General features: G+C 40.2%; 1 protein-coding gene across 1 annotated transcript in view; it reads left to right on the forward strand.

Moving 5' to 3' along the window:
• SHB (SH2 domain containing adaptor protein B) overlaps positions 1-16,692 on the forward strand; it is a 74,870-nt gene extending 58,178 nt beyond the window's left edge. Inside the window, exon 6 of the mRNA XM_031609033.2 lies at positions 13,960-16,692. Coding sequence (XP_031464893.1) covers positions 13,960-14,143 — 184 coding nt within the window. The 3' untranslated portion in view covers positions 14,144-16,692. The remainder of the gene's footprint in view (positions 1-13,959) is intronic.
• Positions 16,693-20,197: the final 3,505 nt, after the last annotated feature.

Consider the following 20,197-nt stretch of genomic DNA (forward strand, 5'->3'; position numbering starts at 1 on the left):
TCATTAAGCTCAAAAAGTGACATTCTCAGATTTCAGATTTTAGTTAGAATGTTTGTGAGGAGATGTTTCAATCAATCAGCCTTTTTGTATGACTACTTTTAGATACAGGAAATCGGCCTTTCAGAATACCAACAACATGCTGCTGTATGGGGCTCTGATTCCTTTACTCAGTGGTAACTAATCAGTACATGATGAGGTTATTTTGTGCCTGGTACAGCCAAGAATCTCTTCATTCATTTAATTCCTGTGAGATCTCATATGCTCATTAGTATTTGTCCTGTGGGATCTCCTTCTCCCTTCATTAAAATGTGAAATACAGTGTATGTACTCATTTCTAAACTATGCAATTTTTCACCTTTTCCCACAAATTTCCTCTGAATTTGGCATGTATGTTTCCTTTACAATATTTGTTGTTATCTCTTTGGGGAGCTTTCTGGTGGGTTTTTTTTTTTGGGTTTTTTTTTTTTTTTTTTTTTGGTTTTTTTTGCACTTCTCTGTATATCCCTATCAAGTGCATCTTGGGGCATTTCTGCAGATACTGTTTTTCTGGATATCCTTTCAACTGATAGAGTGCAATCTTTTATGAGAGTTAAAAGAAGTGACATCATGTACCACTGGTGTACTTTATGTCACAATGGAAGCAACAGCTTAAGGAATCCTGTGTCTCCCTCTGTGGGATTATAAGAGAGATCTCAAGCCTTTGTCACTCAGTTTTGCTGACTTAAGTGAATGAGCTAGGAAGTTTTCCAGTTGGGCTGCCTGTGTTCAGATGGTTTTGCACTCTTCCCAGCGCTCCACTTTTCAGTGAGGTTTATGAGACAATCTGTTTCAGCTCCCATTTTCATGAGGACAGATGTGTGGCTTGTATGGAAGCGCTCAGAACAGGATGCATGGAGTAATTGGCAGGATTAACCACAGGCACAATGGCAGTCAGCCATCTCTTTCTCAGACTGTACTGGGGAACTGTATAACCTAGTTCATACTGCCACAGATAAAATTACTTCTCTTTGAAAAAAAGATCCTCTGGAACATTCCAGTGCAAACTGAAGTTGCTGGATGACGTTACTGGCAGGTAGTTGATTTCCATCATCATCAATAGAATGTGAGACTGGCTTTCACATCAGAAGGAAAAAAAAAAAGATGAAGGAGCTGCAGGAATGTGGCTGCTGGTCTGATCATGGGTGGGGTTGTGTTTAGGTGCCTCAATACCAGTGTCTTCAATAGTGCCAACACCAACTATGTAATAATGCACCTTCCTACACAGAGCAGGACTTATGTTGCTGTACCAACCCAGTGCTTTTCTCACTGCATGAGGCTGGATCAGGACCGGAAAGACAGGCTTTGCTCACTTTTCATGTAGCAGACAGTCTTGGAGGTGCTTGAGGTCTTGCACGGGAGACCTGTAAGGATTGGGTCTTTTGGATGCTGCTGCTAAATGTGAATAGTGAAATGAAGTTTAGAACAGTTTCGGCATCAAAATTCTGTTTTATTTTCTGACATATTTATGATGAAATGGAAAGCTTGACTCTCTTGCAATCTGATAGTACACTATGAAGATATATAGTAGTTAGGAGGGAAACAAGTTAATAAAGCTATAGCACAAAAATAATACTCACCAGCCATGTGTAATTTGCTCTTGTTACAAACTTGCAGCCTTGTCATTGTTTCATTTACCTACAATAATTGTATTAAGATACGGTTCTTGAATTATATCTCTGGAGTTGATAGATGCCATGGTGGAAAAAATAAGCTGTACTCTGTAAGTAATTCTGGAGCATCCATGCTGATTGGACTCCACTTGTGCTTAAATGTGCTCTGCATACTTGGCCATGTCCTCCTCTGATATGTCTGTGTAGTGTTTTTTGCATAAAGGATAAGGCTGGTGTTTCCAGGGAATGACCTATCAGGAAGCAGTCTGTGACACAAACTCAAGCATATGCTAATATGAAACTACTGGCTTTGAAGATGACTGCAGTTTTAACTGTTGCCTGCTGTGTGTTCAGTAAACTGACTGCTATGTAAATTGAACACACTTATAGGAGGTTGTGTTACGATATAGACAGTGCCCTTACGAACCACAGTTTGGTGATTCTGCTCTGGTCATCATGTCTTGTGGGAGAGGCTGTCAGGCATTTGATGTCTGTTTCATAGAGGCTTTTTGTTCAGACGTGTAGCATTTCTGTTTCCCAAAGACTATGCCAGTGGCATGCCTGTAGTATAATTATAGTGACTTCAGTTCTATTTATTTATATATGTATTTATTTATTTTTCTGAGTAAGATGCTTGCTGGATAATGTGTTACACTCCACACTTTGCTGTTTATTCTCTCTTCTTGCCAGAGCATTTTCTTTACCTTGAAAATTAAGAAGTGTCCTGTTTCCCAGCCCTATAGTGGTATGTTTTGCAGGAAAGGCTGAGGTTTTTATTCCAGGCTGTAGAGGAGATGGCATTTTTCCCTGGCATATGAAGAGAGAAGTTTCCTTTACTTGCCATTTCTTGCATCAGAATTTACTTTGAAAAGTCACTGGAGACATACTCTTTGGAAATACTTTATAAAGCTTTGGGAATATTCCATGAAGTCAGACTACAGCTTGATCTTTGTTCTTTTTGTTTCAGTATCACCTTGCTCCTGTGAGGGAGAGAATAAGAAATAGAAGTTACATTTATGTTTGTCCAGTCAGTTGTGTTAAGTAACTGCACTGTGTTCCACTAGAACAGATATCCAATAAGAGAATAATCTTCCTGGTAAATTTAAAAGCAGCATTTCTATTTGTGTGGCGTTGCCATGGCTGCAGTGAACCAGCACATGAAATGTATCTTTTTCCAGATATATCAGTGCCAGAATAGGAAACCATGCTAAACAAAAGCTGTAAATAGAGTGAAAGCTCAGCGTGTTATTGCCATTGTCAGCTAAACTCTTCTCTAACAATTCAGTTGTAATTTGATTGAAATTATTGCTGCCTGACTGGCATCAAGCACTGAAACAGTACATTTCAGAAAGCAAATATTGTCGTCGTCTTTTAAAAACACTGCAGACCTTTATTGCAGCAATAGTGAACTGTGGCATAGTATTGTCATGAGTTGGCATCAGTAGCCTTTTCAGGCCAGTGGGTATGGGTAGCATTCTATTCCATAATTGAGTTGTATTTAAGTTGTGAATAGCTCTGTGGATGCATCTTCTAATATCTACTTGATGGGTCATATGCTTATGCTTGCCATCAGGAGAATGGGTAGCAACTGGCACAGATACTGATTTTATGTGGTGAGAAGGTCTTTGTTTTTATCCTGTTATCTATGGCTGAACTCCAGATCTAATCTTGGATGCCAGAAAAGCAAGTTGGGTAGGGCAGACTATCATAGAGACATGTAAAGAGAGTCCAACCTCTCATTTGATAGGGGAACTAGGAGCTTATTTCCATCCACCTTCCATCCTATTATATAAAGCATTGCAAACTTTACTTGATCCATTCTCCTGAGCTTGCACCTCAGAGGAACTGGTTATGGACTTGCAATGCCAACTTTTTTTTCCCAAAAAGAGAAGATAGAGTACTCTCAGCAATTCCAGGAGTATCTGTCTTGGAGTAAGAGTGGTTTCTCTGGGGCTTTGCTAATGGAGGTGGTGGGGCTGCTTCTGGATACCCCTGAGGCCTGTGTTTTCAGTTTAGCCACACTGAAATGGAGGTTCATGCAGCAACAGACTGCTGAAGAAATGCAAATGAGTCTCTGCTGTGATTGCGTTTAGAGCATGGGAAAGCAGTGCTGAAGATGAGGCTCTGAGGCTGAAGAGATAAGCCCTCCAACCTTTAGCAGTGCATCAGATTAGACCTGTCAAACAAGTAATTATTAAATTTGTTCTTGTGATGTCTTGCTGTGACTTTAACTATAATAAATTTGAGGGAAGAATTAATGCCTCTGAGGAGCACTTAGCTATCCATAGACTGCATCCTTCCATTAGAGGACGTTCCATTCATCAATCTGGCTGAGGTTTTTCACACTTCTTAACATAGGCTCAGGTAGTACAAGTATGACAGACCTAAGTAGCTGTGGTTAACAAAACCAGTGGAATAGGTAGGCAGGCACATCACTGTAGAGGCTTATGGTGCTCTCCTGAATGGATATGATATGATATGAGGACACTGACAGCTCAGAGGTGATGATCTCTCCAGAACAGTAGATCAGGAACAGAAACAAGATGATGTGCTTTAGACTGTCCTTGATCCATTGAAATGTGAAAGGGTAGTTAGTTAGACTCCAGCTGGCCCTTAGAGCAAATGAGAGTTGATATACATCATGGCTTCTGTTGGGAGGAGGTGAGAGGCAGGCAGGATGTCTGTTTACTCACAGGAGCGACTCCATGAAGTGAAGGAGTACACATATTGAAGTATCTGTGAGGGAGAAATAGCATTCTATAGGGAAAATATTGAATTTATACAAGTGCATGCACATATGCATGAGTAAACTCACAGTTCATCCATGTTTTGTGTGAAACACAACTATTTAATGGCAAACTCTCTAGTAATTGTTGAGAGCAAGCTCTTCTGTGAATGTAGATGATTTTTATATTTATATACATGGAGGTTGACAGTAAAAAAGACAAGCTTCAATGTTAAGCTTACAGAACTGTGCTACTAGTGTTTTTCTTCAAAATATGTAGAAATTGTTGGCATATTCTGAGACAAATAATAAAATGATCCTTGTGTAATAACTAATAATTAATAATGTATATTACTAATAACTAATAATAAATAAATATAAATCAGTCACATTACAAAGTTGAAAGGTGGAGATTCAGTTTAGCTTTAAGAAAATAAATCACCCAATGGAAGAAGATTCTCAGAAGTTTGCTGGACTGCTAGCTACAGATGGACAAAATTAGAGAACTGAAACAAACCTTTTTAAACTACAGTTCCAAGCTTATTTAAGTGGTACAGGAGCCAAAGGCCCTTCTCACATTCAGGAGCACTATCTTTGCCATTTAAGTTCATTAAAATGAGGTTTCCAGTATTAAATTAAACTGATACTGAAATCCATTAAGTTACATCTGAGTTACTTCTGGTTTCTGTGATTGCATTGCTTCATTGATGACCCTGTGTTTTCTTTATTTTTACTGTTTAGACAACAGTGATTCTACTTAGTCATAAAAATGGGGAAGTGCCTAATGTGAGTGAGTGAGATATGGAATTGCTTTGTGAGGGGAGATAAATTTTAGTACTTTTGTAGCTGTGACTCTTCAAGATCATTTATTGGCAGAAGTTGCAGCTTATGCCCCTATTTAGATGCTGCACGCTTTTCCCAGGTAATCATGTTCACCCTTGTTCTTTTGGTATGTTTGTGCTTCTCGGGGACCTTCATCAGCATGTACAAACCAGCAATTTTTTCAGTTCTATGGATACATTTATGATACTTGAAAAAAGGTAGAGATAACTGAGATTATGACAGCAATATAAAATCCATTCTGTGACTTCATACGATTGATTTTATTTATTTATTTTTTAATAAAAACAAACAGCTCTGCAGTTTTTGATTGTATGGTATTCTTCTCTCTGACAACAGGAGACAAACTTTAGGATTTCTGAAATATCTGACAAAGGGAATCTACAAAAACATTACCTATGTCTGAAAAGATACACAGCACATAGACAGCAGCACTTGCTCAATTTCATTTAATGTAACAAATATACAATGGAGAGGTCTCCAAAGACCATTTTTTCTGGTATTAGGAAAGCTTTCTGTGTTCTGTGGTCTTTGAGAAGATCAGACACACGAGTCGTTTGTCAGCTTCATGTTACAAAAGTGGTTATTCTGCATATATGAAGCAACGATAGAAGATGCTCCATTTCCAAGTTATAATGCTCCTGTAGATAAAACATTTGTTTTAATTTAAGTTGCTCATGTAAATGGCTGTTGTTTTAAATTAGTGTTGTTTACCTGGTGAAAATTCATTGTGTGTGAGTTGGATATCTCTGGAGGCATTAAATGATCTTTAAAATCTGGGTTCATCTGTCATTCAGCTCAGTTAAAACAAGGATTTCTTTTCTTGGTTATGACAAGTGTTTGAGGCAAAAGGTATTGTTCTGTACACAGTCCAGAGACCTGCGCCTCATAGCTGAGGCAGCTGTCTCTTCTTTGGTAGCCCCTCCAGCAGCCATACGTTATAGAATCATAGAATTGCTTGAGTTGATAGGGACCCTTAAATGTCATCTAGCCCAACTCCCTTGCAGTGAACAGGGACACCTACAGCTGGATTAGGTTGCTCACAACCCCATCCAGCCTGGCCTTGAGTGTCTCCAGGAATGGGGCACCCACCTCTCTGGGCAGCCTGTCCTACTGCCTCACCACCCTTAATGTGAAAAACTTCTTCCTTATATTCAATCTAAATCTCTCCTTCTTTACTTTGAATTCATTTTCCCTTGTCCTGTCACAACAGACCGTGCTAAAGCTTCTGTCCCCTTCTTTCCTATATCCCCCCTTTTGTTACTGAAAGGCTGCCATCAGGTCCCGCCAGAGCTTTCTCTTCACCAGGTTCAACAGCCTCACTCTCTCAGACTGTCCTCATAGGCTCTATAGGGATCATTTTTGCGGCCCTCCTTTGGATGCACTCCAACAGGTCCACATCTCTCCTATACTTAGGACTCCACATCTGGATTCAGTACTCCGGATGAGGCTTCACCAGTGCAGAGCAAAGGGGCAGGGGTCACCTCTGTTTTTGGTGCAGCCCAAAATGCAGTTGGCTTTCTGGGTTCTTAGGGCACATTGCTGGCTCAGGTCCAGCTGCCATCCATCAGTACCTCCAGGTTCTTTTCAGCAGGGCTGTTTAAGTCTCTCTGAATGGCATCCCCCTTCAGATGTGTCCATAACCTTGCTGAGGGTGCGCCCAGACCCATTTTGATGAGGATGTTAAATGGCACTGGTTCCAGTACTGACTGATGGGCACCACTTGTCATTGTTCCTTGTGTTTTCTGTGTATTCTTTCACAGTTGTAGTGCTTGGCCCTCTCATACTCCTTCACTCTTTCCTTAAACCCAGTTTTAATTGCATAAGGCTTAGTGAAAACTTGAGATCCATACTCCTGATAACTGTGTCACTGCTGCCAATGAAATGCCCAGTTGCAAGCTTCTTTATATGTAAGGTCTGCTTTTTACTAGCAATTGGGTGGTAGAATAAGTGCAGGAAGCAAGAGGAGAGCCATCATACTTGTGTTTCAGGTGTTCAGCCATGACTTCAGTGCACATCAAGCTCTTGTGAAACATAACAGTAGGAAATCTCAATTTGCATGCTGCCTTAAGTTTCAGTCTTCTTTGGTGAAATCCAGCCACCTGCTGGTCTGTAATAGCTAAAGCACAAGCAAAAAGATAAAAAAAGGACTACATATACAGAACACTGTACTTGTGAAGCTGTATCTGGTGTGAGGCAAGTCAAAAAACTGGAGCAGGTCCAGAGACAGGGCCACTGGAAAGGTTGGTAGATTTTAGCTCATGGCACTGAGCCTTGCTGCTCTGCAGAAGAGAAAGTGAGGTGGTGAGCTTTGGAATGCCTTCCCAGGAAAGTTACTAAGAATATGGCTGTTTGTTGGATAGTGAGTCACAAGCTGCAGCAAGGAGTTCCCATTGCACGTAAGGAAGAAGAGAGAGAGCAGTGCACTGTGAGAGCAGTGCAGACCTGAGACTGGGCTCAGAGAAGTCGGGAAATGTTTATCCTCACAGGTTTTATGAAACTGCCTGTTCAAAACACTCAACAACCTGATGGGCAGGTCCTGCTGGGGACAGGGAGTTGGACTGGATGGAAACAGACATCTGGTGGTGTATAGATGTGCTGTAAGCCTTAGCTGGAATAGAATTGAAGTTACAACAATTAACAGCTATTGTAATTCTTAATTGTTCTTAAAGAATTTAACAGTCATCTTTTAATTTCCTGGTATCTGAGCATTGGTTTGCTTTTGGAAGTAAAGGTTACAAACTTGACACTGAATGGCATGTGCTGACAGAGATGAAAGATGACTACTTTCTCTAAAAATGGAAGAAGGAAGATCCTGTATGGTTTGGTTTGCCTAGAGCCTTTGTTATTGTGCATGAGTTCCACAGAGTTATTTAGAATGCATGAAAACAGCATGGCAGATTTAGATGGCTGATTACTGTCCAGGTAACTAGTAAGTATGCTGGAAAAGGGAAATCCAGAGATCTGAAAGTGGCTGAAGTATGCTTGCCTGATGAGTGGTGAGGCCTCATTTTCTCTGGAATAAATGGTGGGTAATTTTAAAATTAATAGTACAGCTGAGTATGCCTATTCACTGTAATAAAGGTTTCCAGCTTGATGTCCTGAAGAGGATAACATGTAGTTTTTATCCTCCTGAAATCTACTCCAGTATTTAAATTCATCTCAAAATCCTAAGTACAGTTGCCTCTGACATTGTTTATTTGCTGACTTTGAGACTGTTGTGGCCACAAGAAATATATGATTCTGAACTCTGGTTTTATCAGAACCTTCAAGATGAACTGCCATTTTTTGAATGACTTTTGAATTGCTTGGCTTTTGGCAGCTTTTTGAAATTCCTAGTGTTGTTTAACTCCTTCAGTCAGAGTCTCCTTTTGCCAAGGCCCTTTGCAGTGGTGTGCACCTTGCTTACACTTCATTTTCTTACTTTTCAGTTTCAGGAAATGTGACTACTTCTAAATTTTAGATTAAGATTATTTCAGAAGTAAACTGAATGTGCACAGTGTCAGTAAAAACAGGAAAGATCTTTACTTTCTCTTTTGTCAAATAATTTCTGTGCAATCATTGCGTTCAGTGGGAGAGAAGAGCTGAATTCAGCCTTTTTGTCATCCATGGAGGATGTTGTTTACTAAAACCCTGATCCTGTGAGCTTACAGATATACTTGCGGTTTTCCTTAAATGGCATAGGAGAGTGAAAGCAGAGTTCTTGTTGCATATGAAAACATAAGACCGATTTGTAGAAGAGGTCCTGTTTTTCAAGACTGATTACATAAGCTCTGCGGTAGGTTCTGGTTTTTGTATTAACCTGGACTCTATACATTTTAGTTAATTTAAAGCACATAACATCTTCTTGGAAAGCAGTAGCTGTATCATAAGAAAATCCTAATTCTTATCTCTCTATGCATTTCTAGTTTGCTGTCAGCCTAAACAGAAATTACAAAGAGGTGGCTGTTAGCAGATGAGGATTTTGCCACTTCTACAGAAGTCCAACAGGCTAAACATTCTTCCTGCTTTCTAAGCAGCAGATTAGCATTGGTTATAGAGAATAGAGCCTGGGCACAGCAGAGCACTCTTCTGCAAAGTACTGTTTTGCATGGTGCTGCAAAGGGGCACTAGCCCTTTTTAGTAGAGAAAGTGACACATGCTTGTACAGTGGAGATAGTGGCTGTTAGACACAGGATGACAATGCCGTGTGTTCTGTGTTTGAAAAAGCAGAGCTGAGCCACAGGAACAATAGTCAGGTCAGAAACTGATTGTCTCCAGTAAAGGACTTGTTCAATTGATCACTCATATGGGGGGTGGGGGGGAGAGGAAACAGGTTTGTTTTTTGTTTGTTTCAGAAGAGACTTAAATTCATTTCTTTGTTTCTGTAAGTTGCCATGAAACATTGTCAGTTTTGTTCAAAGTGACAGCATGAAACAACATTCATTTCCAGCACTGCTAGAATGCTTTTTCTGATGCTGCTGCAATGTTGTTGCCTTTTTCCTTACCCAAGTGGCATTTCACTATGAGTGCCTTGATGCAGAAAATCTGTTCTGACAAGACAGCACTTTCTACAGTAAAACCTGTATTCAGAAGGCTTGACCAATTTTCCTGGTTGTGAACACGAATAATGTTTCATAGTTGTTAACATTTTCTGGAAAAAAAATGCTAGGTTTAGTGCCTAATTAATATTTCCTAAAGGTTCTTCTACCGAAGTTCAGGCATAGGATCAAACAAAGCACGATCTGATGAGCTGTCTGCACAATCTATTTTCCCATCCTCACTGGATTTTGAAAACTGAGGTAAAATGTGTGGGAAAGCTCTAATTCAAAGTCACTTGGTTTTATGGTTGAGTTGCAAAACATTTTAAACAAGGTGTGACTATTAGTCATGTATTGTGTCTGTATAAACACCTGCCCTGGAGAGTCCAAAGCAGTTTGGTGCAGGGATCAGTATCTAGGAGTTCTCCAGTTCTGCATTTGAAACTCATGGGAATGGTTGAAATAAGGTAGGAATTAATATTTTCTGTAGTGTCACTGTCTTGACACTGTCTTCGTTTTGTCACTCTCAGATGAACAAAAACTTGGGAGAAACACTGAGAAATCGTAGCAACATTTGGAAGACACAGTAACCATTTGTTACATTACTTAAGTAAGGTTCCAGCACAGTTTCTTGCAAAGTGGTTATGTCAGATCTATGTAAGACACCGGCTTTCATCAATGTTCATGCATTCAATTTGGGATTTTCTTTTAGGTTCTACTTCTTGGTTGTCAGACCTGGAAGACCAGGAAGTTTCTAACAGCTATTATTGCTGAAATAATTGAGTAATCCAGATTCCAAAAACATGACAATAATGACAATACATTATCAAGGGCATCTTTTGCTTGTGCTTGTAAAATTTAAGTGAATGCAAATGACACTGCAGAAAACCAAGCAGAAATTGATTTACAGCCACTTAAATCATAGGACTTTTCCTTCATCTCTATCTTACATTTCAGTAACTTCTATGTTTACTAAGATCAAGGCATGAATTGAAAGGGTTTGGAGGAGATGATGATGGAGGAATATTACTTCCAAGTTTCTTTCTGAACACTATTCCTGTAATTCTAGTCACGGGTCTAACAGAAGTTGTGTTGTAAAACAAGTGTAGACATATTCTGTCCAAGCCAGTTACTAATGGGCCCTAATTTTCTTTGAGTTGAGGCATGTCAGAAGAGGGGAGCCTGTAAGGCAGACTTCAGAAACAAAAAGAGAAGGGTTTACAGCACAGGATCCCGAATGGAGATGTGAATGGTTTGAAATCCTTGGCACTTGGAAGAGCTAAATTCGAGGGTGTGGTTCCAACATGGAATTGGGTGGCTCAGCTGGAAAGAACGTACAGAGATCTTTCAATCACCTGCCACACCACTTCCTTCCGAGTGAATTTGTTCTTTATTCTAGAAGACTGGAAATATCTATCTTGGTATTTCTTGCTGGAACAAATGATGTCTCAGTTGGTTTACTTGGAGCAAGGAAAGCAGATAACAGATTCACAGTGTAATTTTTGGAAACTTAAAAGAAGGCAAGGAGGGAGGGAGGAAAGTACTGAAAACACAAAATTCAGCTTCTAATAGTCTTTGCTTTCATCTGCCAGTAACCTTGAAATAGTGCTGAACAGCTTAAAGAGTTCTGGACAGCTGGGATAGAAATTAGAACTCACTCCATCATTAAAAATGTTGTGATTACGGTTGCGTACAAACACTTGCGATCAGCAAAATCTGTTCACTGTTTGAATGTCGATCTTTCCTCTTAGTCTTTTTTTCTTTTGTGAACATGCATTCTTGTTATTGCAAAGCTTTGAGATCAGTTTCACGTGGCTGCTCGTTGCCACCTCTGCTCCTTAGCCACCCATAGAGAAGGACATCAGAAATCTACTTCTGAGAGCTTTGCATTCAGATGGGGTTTTACTGAGTAAAAATTCTGTTATTTTGGGGAGAACTCAAACCATAGAAGTGCAAGGGAGGAAATACAATGGATGTGAGGAGGGTTTCTTATTTTGGTTTTCTGCTTGTTGGTTTTTGGGGGGTATTTATTTCACAAGAAACTACAATAAGATCTACCCCTGTTTCAAATCTATTCAGAGGGGAAACTCCGGGTTTTGACCTGTCCAAACAGCAAAGACTTCTTTGTATTTTCTCTTCTTCAGCAGGGGAGGGAGGGGGGACATGTGTGTGGGTGTGGAATCCCAAATTTTCAACAGTCAGAACACTAGGTTAGCATTTCCTACCAGTTTTCTAATAAATACCTTTAACAGAAAACTAGCTTTTGGTGAGACCTATCAGAGATCTTGCTGAATAATTAGTGGAGATATCTAAGAATTAAAATAACGAAAGATAACAGTGAATACAGTTTTTTATCTCCATGTGACCATTTGAAAGTTGAATCATCTGGGAAGTTCCACAAAGATCTTCTATAGCAATTGGTTTTAATAGAAGAGCCTTGGGCAAATAAAATCCCCGGGTGTGTTAGCCTTGTGGAATTCATCTTTCAATGGCTAAGTGAGGCCAGCATCGAAGAGGGCTGCAATGATTAAATGGTGATATAAATGATGATATAGTGACTGCAGGGAAAGGTTCTTTGATCATCAGCTTAATCCTTCTACTCCCAATAGTCATTTTGCTTCATTGCTGATTTTTAACAATTGCAGGTCTACACCTCTCAAAAATTATAGTGCAGTGTGATTGAAAAGAGAGTATGTGTGTTGAGATACTGATGAGTTAGAATAGAAGACTTGGAAAACAGTGATGGATTTTTGATCCTATAAATATGAATTGCATGTAGCTTACATTAAGGGGACTGCTGTTTCTGTAGGATGAAAGTGGTGCCTCTACCTCCAGTCATATCAGTTTTGTATGAAAGGTTTTTCAGTCATTCTACTATGAAATGAATTGATCTAGGGTGACTGTGGCTTGTATTTTTCATGAAAAATTCATTGAGCAATTACCAGAAAAAGTAAGAGCTGTAAGAGCTACATATTAGCTGCAGGCAGTATGTACCAGCAGCTGCAAAATTACATCATGTATTATTAAATATCTTGCTTTTAGAAGTGGATTGGTTTTGTTACTAGGGTCAATTTCATTAGCAGTACTTCATAGCCCTTTTGATCAAAAATTGCTTTTTGTTATGGTAATGAATAATATCCAGCATTGGCATGAATTGCATGTTTCCTTTCAAACACTGCATACACTAAATAGATGCATTAGTGCTGGGGAGTTCTGTGTGATTGCAGTTTGCTCCACAAACATGTTTTACCAAAAGAAAGAGAAATTGACAAGAAAATTCTTCTTTTGATGAGAAATGGGACCACTGGAGCTTCCCTGAGCAACATCTCTGAGCTTTGATGGAATAACATGATTACAGAAGTATTTGTTCTTGGCATACCTAGCTGCTTTGCAGTGAAGGGAAAAACCAGCAGCACAAATGTTCCTTTGTTTGTAAGCAAATGGTCTGAAGCTGTGACCACTGAACCAGTGCACTGCTCAAGTCAGTTCAGGGCATGTGTCTTTGCAGACTCCTTGTAGAACTGCCTGTGGTGATGGAATTTTTCCTAGTGCATTGATAGTTAACTATTACTATGTTTAAGCTAAAGCGTGTATTTAGTTTGCCTTAATAATGTAAAAAAAAAATCCTCAACAAAGTCTCTTACTGACTTGCGCCTGCAGGAAGGCTGCAGGCCAGCATCCAGAGCTAAGCACAATGCAGATGAAATTTTTTAAGCCATAGATCTCTGTAAAGGGCTGATCTGAGGATTTTTCCCCAGCCGAGGGCAGCAGGTCTGCCTGCACAAGGCCACGCTCTAGGCAATTGCTCTAGGATAGGAAAGGTGTGCCCTGCACAGAGGTCTCCCAAGGACAAGATCTGTCTCATCTGAGTGAGGCTTACCGCCAGCATGGATCCAGTACGACAAAAACAGTGACACTTTTTGTTGAGAAAAGATGGATGGTTTTGTGAAAAGTAAATGCTCACAGCAAAATGGAAGGGAAAGGGAAAGAGGCTGCCCTCTTGCATGCCTCTGGGTCAGCTCTAGGGTAAAACAACCTTGCTTTGCCTTTATGCTGGACTCTGAAGGTTTGCAACTAACAGTCAACTGTGTGTTGGAGCAGTCTTGGCCTTTCACTTAGAAAATGTCTTGTTCTCTCACATTTCCCTGCATTGTGAATAAGTCTGTTGTGGTGCTGTCCTCCTTTCTGTACAAAATCATGAACTAATACTTTGTTTTTCTTGTAGGAGCAGTCAAGGTTTTATGCACATGAAACTGACAAAAACCAAAGAAAAATACATCCTGGGTCAGAATAGCCCTCCCTTCGACAGTGTTCCTGAAGTCATCCATTACTACACTACAAAAAAGCTTCCTATCAAAGGAGCAGAACACTTGTCACTGCTCTACCCTGTGGCTGTGCGGACCCTCTAATATCCTAGTCTCACCCCTTCCTGTGGATGGGAGGTGAGAGGTAAGCAGGGTTGCACTAAATCCATTGTTGGAATCCAGCGCTCGAGTCTATGATGCAAAGCAACTGCCTTTAGACTGGGGCATGTGGGTGAATTGTGTATGGGACTTTGTGTATGGTAATCTTATGCTGCAGCATGCCCCTAAAACTGTGCTTCTGTGTAAGAGAAAGAAATCTTACCTTAGTACAGAGAGAACAGATAGCCTTCCCAGAGCTCCTCTGTGAATGCAAATACTTCCCAACAAAACATTGTTTCTCCGGGGTTTAAACTGAATCAACAAGTTTTTCTCAACAGTAAAGCACCAGCAATATTTATTCTCTTCCTACCCTTAGAAGCTTTTCCATGTGCAAAAGTAACCTGCCCATGAGGTTCTTGGTAGACCTGAGAAGGAGCTGATAGCAGGCAAATCCTTGCAGCTCGGTGTGGTCACTTAGCTTGGTGCATTTTGTTTTCTTAATGCGCAGAGTTTAAACCCCAATGTTTCTTGGGGTAGTCAAATGTGGAAACGTTATTAGGCACATCAATCTTAATGAATAGTTTTGTGAGAGCACGTCATGGTCAATTATTTATGAATAAGGGGATATAATAAAAAAAGTAGTCTATTCTATATTTTTATCCTTTTTTTTTTTTTTTTTTTTTTGGTACAATAATAAATCTATAAGGGTTACTGTCTTCATTTGCAAGTTTCATTCCTAGATGCAGGTGGCTAATATTGTTCGGGGAAGTTGCGCCCTGATGTTTTAAGTAGTTGAGAATGAGTCATTTTAGTATGTGGGTTAGTATTTATGCATGAGGGTGGTCAAAGGCTTTTAAAAGGCTTTTGTAGGCAAAATCTTCACTTGCTTATTTCATCTGAAACAAACAGTTGTCACACTGAGGTAGCAGACTCAGAAGTGTGTGTTACACTGCCGTTACACAAGCTGGCTTTCACAGCTGTGCAGATGAGAACAGTGGTATGTAGCAGAGCAGGAATTCAATTTTCCAGTGTGCAAGACATTCTTACAACATGGTGCCTCAACACACACCTTCTGGCCAGTGTTCATTTTCCCCATGAGCAGAACTCCCCTTGCTGTATTTCATGCACTGCCAGCAAGAAGCACTGCAGAAGCTGCTCTCTACCTCAGTCCTGCCAACTCGGTGCCCATTCACTTGAGAGATATTTGGTACATGCTCTGTGTGCTCGTTGAATGCGATAAGTGAAATACTATAATTGTGCAGAAATTGGAACTGGGGATTCAATAGCCTTGTAGTCCTCACTTTGTGCCATCTCCCACCTATATCTAGAGTGTTGTGCATTAACCTATCAGATGTTTTAGTAGCAAACTGGTTTCATGCAGTTTAGGTATTTTACAGACTGCAAGAGGACTGTGAAATTGTGTGTTATTTAAATCAGCTTTTCTTTCCTTTCTTCTCTTTTATGTATGTGTAGAAGTGCAAATCTGAAAAAAAATGTAATGAAATAATCACTTACTGCCTGTAAAAGTAGTGCTTCACTGTATTGTCTAATCTGATAAGAACCTGAAGGAAGTCACATATATGTCATCAGTGGTGAATGTTCTGCTGCCTGTCTTTTAAACCTGCCTTGTTCTGTTTATTGACATCCAACACAGTCTGAGCAGGAGCGGACCACATGTACATGAAGAGCCTAGTGTCATTCTATATATTAACAGTAGTGAGTCAAACTGTCCCTATCTCACATGGAATTCGAAGGCAGAGGTTCTTACTGGTTTTCTGAGAGAAGGGTTGTACAATGAAGTTTACAGAGACAACATTCCTCTCCAAGAAACAACCACTCCGGTTTTTGTGTTCTCACCTATGCACACTGTGCATTTCCCTAATGCCTTCATTCTCCTCATGAAATCACCCAATTGGCAAGAGCATAAAAGCACTTTAATATTAGCATGTTTTTGCTGCTGCAGGACTACATGAAGGCAGATCTCTCACAGATTAGGAATCAGATTGCTTGCATCTGCTGCTGTATTTTTTTTTTTTTTTTTTTTTTTTTGCTTGTGTGACTCTGGCAATGCCCACATGCTTCCTGGGTGAAAGGGGTGTAATACTGCCTTTTTCTCATGGCAAAGTGTGTTTTTTAGAATCTGCCATTGTTGCTGTCCTACAACTGTTTTTCTTCCTTATGGAAAAGTAAGCCCCTACACTCTCTACCAACAATTAGCAGCAGAAAACAATGTAATTGTAAACCAACACCTGGCCCTTTCTTACCTACACTTCTTTAGTTCACGGAGAGGACTGTTGTACTGAATTTTTTCTTGACACAGGCTGATCAAAAGTCAGTTGAAGCCAGCAGTGCCACTTTATTGCTGTCTGCAGGCTTGGGGTTGGGATCCCAAGCCTGGCACAAATCAGGTCAATATGCAACATACAGATCTGTATACAGTTTACTACAGCTTCAAGGATCAGGCCATGATTCAGCAAAAGGAAATCATCTCAGAAAATGTTGGTTGTCAGTGGGTAGGTTTTTTAATTATTAAAAAAAAAAAAAAAAAAAAAAAACTTTTAGAAAGAAAATACTCAGTAATTGCAGAATAAATAAAACCAGGATTTTGTTTGCACTGTAATGTTGTCTTTGTTTATTTAAGTGATTGTATGATATTTTTTCCAGTGAAGGAATATTCTTCCCAGACGTTTTAATGTACATTGAAAATGCAGTGTGTTGCAGTGTGTAGTATTGCATATAGGTGGACGATCTCGTAGTGATCATGCCTATATAGCGCATTAAAAGTTTATTTTAAAAAAATCATAAACATCTCCAATTTCTTCCTGTAATTGTCAATGTGTACTCAGATTGTCTTGAACAGAACAGTTGAAGAGGCTTTTCAAAACTTCTTGCGTTTGCATGTCTTAACTGTGTACTAAATATTATTGCTGGGCTATAGAAAATCAGATGCCTTGGTTCTGCCCTGAGTAATTCTTTGGACAGTGTGTATCTTTGCAAGGGTGCAACAAAAGCAGCACAGGTGCATGTATGAATGATGTTGCTGTCTAATTGCTGGAGATGCTCAAAGAATTCAGTTATTACTGCTTATCCTATGAAAACACTGCTGAATCATCTTTTGCAGTCTTTAGAAGAGGTGCTCATTAGGCCTCTGTTTTGGTGAGTATTTCAGCATGGTGAAGACGCCTGAGCATCTGTACGATGGGAATGGAAGTTTGTTGGCCAGTACTGCACTTCACATTTCCTTCCATAACTGGAAAAATTGTGGAGTCTGTACTTATCCAGAGATACAAAACACACGCTTGGAGTTTCTCGAAGAACTTGGCCTGAGTCCATGCTCTGAGGAAAAACAGTTGGAGAATGACGTATTTATGTACTGTTTATCTATACTGCAATGAGGTTCAGGCTTTGCCCTTTCTCTTGCTGTCATTCCATGGGTTGTTGATGCAAACACTGTATGGCAACATCAGTAGTAGCTGCAAATGCCACCTTTCATCCAAAGTGTGACTCCATGTTCACCTTTCTGATTACTCTCTGGGGTAGCCCTTCCTTAATAGCTGGATGGCAGGGGAGAGCCTGCCTTAATCTTCCACTGCTGCTGCTGCCAGTTATTCATGCTGTCCTTGAGTTGGGGCATTTCAAAGCTGTGCAACAGAAATGACACAGAGCTGTCTGAGCAAGAGAAGAACAGACTGAGCAGTAGAGTGTCTCCTGTTTTTATGTGGTCTTTCTCTTTTAATAATCTGCAGATTAATACTGCATGAAATACTACAGATTGCTTCTTTTTCATTATTCTGGGTGTACTCTCTTGTGAGAAGGGAAGGATATCACAGCAGACTAGCTGTTGGACCCTGTAGTTAGTTGCTTTCTTTTTCATGTGTCTTATACTGTCTTTGTGTTTCACTTATTGACGCTCTAGCAATTCCAAGACAGAAGCACAGTAGCTTAAGTGCAGCTTTGCAGAGCAGCTTTGGGAGATTGATACTGATTGCCTGTCATCATTTTGCCAGCAAAAAGGGGCTGCTAACCTGCCAGCTAGAAGTCAACATCCACAAGGCCTGTAAATAAAGAGTTTATTCAAGGTAAATCCAGTGACTCTCTTAGGTCTGTCTCTCAGATATCCTGGACTAGTTCTCTCTTCCAATCATAGAATCACAGAATGGCTTGGATTGGAAGGGACGTCAAGTATTATCAAGTTCCAACACCCTCACACAGGCAGGGTTGACAACCAGATCAAGTATTGATCAGGCTGCCCAGGGCCCCATCCAATCTGGTCTTAAACATCTCCAGGAATGGGACATCCACAACCTCTCTGGGGAATGTATTTCAGCACCTCACCACTCTCTAAGCAGAAAACTTCCTCCTAAATCTTCCTTCCCATAGTTTAAAACAATTTTTTCTTTGTCCTATCCATGTGTTTGAGAGAACCATAATTGTTGTAAATTGGAGGGAAATTTAGAGGGAGTTTGATAGTAAGGAATGGGCCTCCTGAAGTTCAGCAGTTCCATCTTTAGATGCAATTCCTCTTGCAAGAGGACAGATTGAAGGATGATCACTGGGAGAAGAGTGAACAAGGAGCTGAACAGGAAGGAGGTGCAGAGCACTGGTGAGAATGTATCTCAAAAAGAGGTGTCAAGCTGAAGCAAGTCTACAGCAGGTCCACAAAAGTAGTCTAGGGTTTAGACCTCATGATGTAAGAGGACAAGCTGAGGGAACCAGGTATGGAAGAAGAGAAGATGGAAGGGCTCAGGGGTCAAGGTACTGGGCCTACATGGAGAGGAATGTTGCTGCTACGTCTTATTTGGTACTATGCATCATCTCAAGCTGCTGATGGATTGTGCCCTCTCACCTGCATTGCTGTCCAGTTTCCTCAGGGGAAACGCTGTAAGTTACCATGAGAGCCCTCTGATGGCGTTCCTAAGTATTACATGCTCATTAAGGGGGACTGGGTTAAAAAGGGAGGAATGTGAGAGTGACTAAAATATTAAATGCTATGGAAGTCAGAAATGTGTCATGGGGAGGGTGTGAAGCACCTTGAAAAGGGACACGGAGTTCAGTGAGGCAAGAGCCAATTGTTAGATGCTGAGAGAGTTTGGATGCACTGATCAGGTATTCTCTACCCAGTCTATCACAGGTATTGTCCAGAATCACTCAAAAGAGACCTGGGTGAGACCCCAAATGTACCTCAAAAAGCCCCTACAGAGAAATGGAGGGGACCCTCACATGCCTATGTTGTAGTTCCAGCATGGACATACCTGTATTCTTTCCCATGTGTTTCCCACATGGGGAAAGAAAATTGTCTCTGTGAGAGAGATCCTGGTTGCTGAATCAACATCCTTGCTTCTTGCAGCCTGTCTTGGTATCACTCAGCTCCCATCTCACTTTTTCTTGTTGCCTTCTCTTGTTGCTCTTCGACATCTGCAATATCTATTTGTGTGAGCAAGACAAGAATATCGCTGAGAAGTCACCTGCAAACCACCTGCACACAGAAACACTTACTTCCTCAGTCATCTCAGTATTTCATATAGCTGGGATACCAGAGACCTTCCAGCACCATTCATATTTAGCTTCTATAAAGGTTTACACGGCTGGTTGAGACAGAGACATCTGAGATGGTGTAGATTAATCTGATGGAGAAATAATTCCTAATTACTAGTATCAATTAGACTTTTGATTAAACAAGTAACCACTGATGACCCATAAAGGGACAATCTGCAGAAACATGACATCACTAAAACTCAAGATTTTAAAGTAGATGATCTACAGAAAATTCAAGGAGCATGTAAAAAATGACCCACAAAGTCAATACCTCAATGGTTATGCTAACATTGGCATAAAGGAGTGTGAGTAGTATCCCTATTTACAAAAGCAAGAGATGATTTCAATCTTAGTCAGAGTCTTATCACAAGAAATGCCTCAGAAAGCAAGCTTTAAGCCAATACAAAGAAGGGTTCAGACGTCATGGTGTTTTCCTCACCCTCCAAACCTTATGGACTTTAGTTATCAAATGGGTGAAGGGATCCATTATTAATATTATTAAGATCAGGGCAATGAACCTACAAT

Source organism: Phasianus colchicus, chromosome Z (genome assembly GCF_987193195.1).
Source record: "Phasianus colchicus chromosome Z, bPhaCol1.hap1.1, whole genome shotgun sequence".
Lineage (NCBI taxonomy): Eukaryota > Metazoa > Chordata > Aves > Galliformes > Phasianidae > Phasianus > Phasianus colchicus.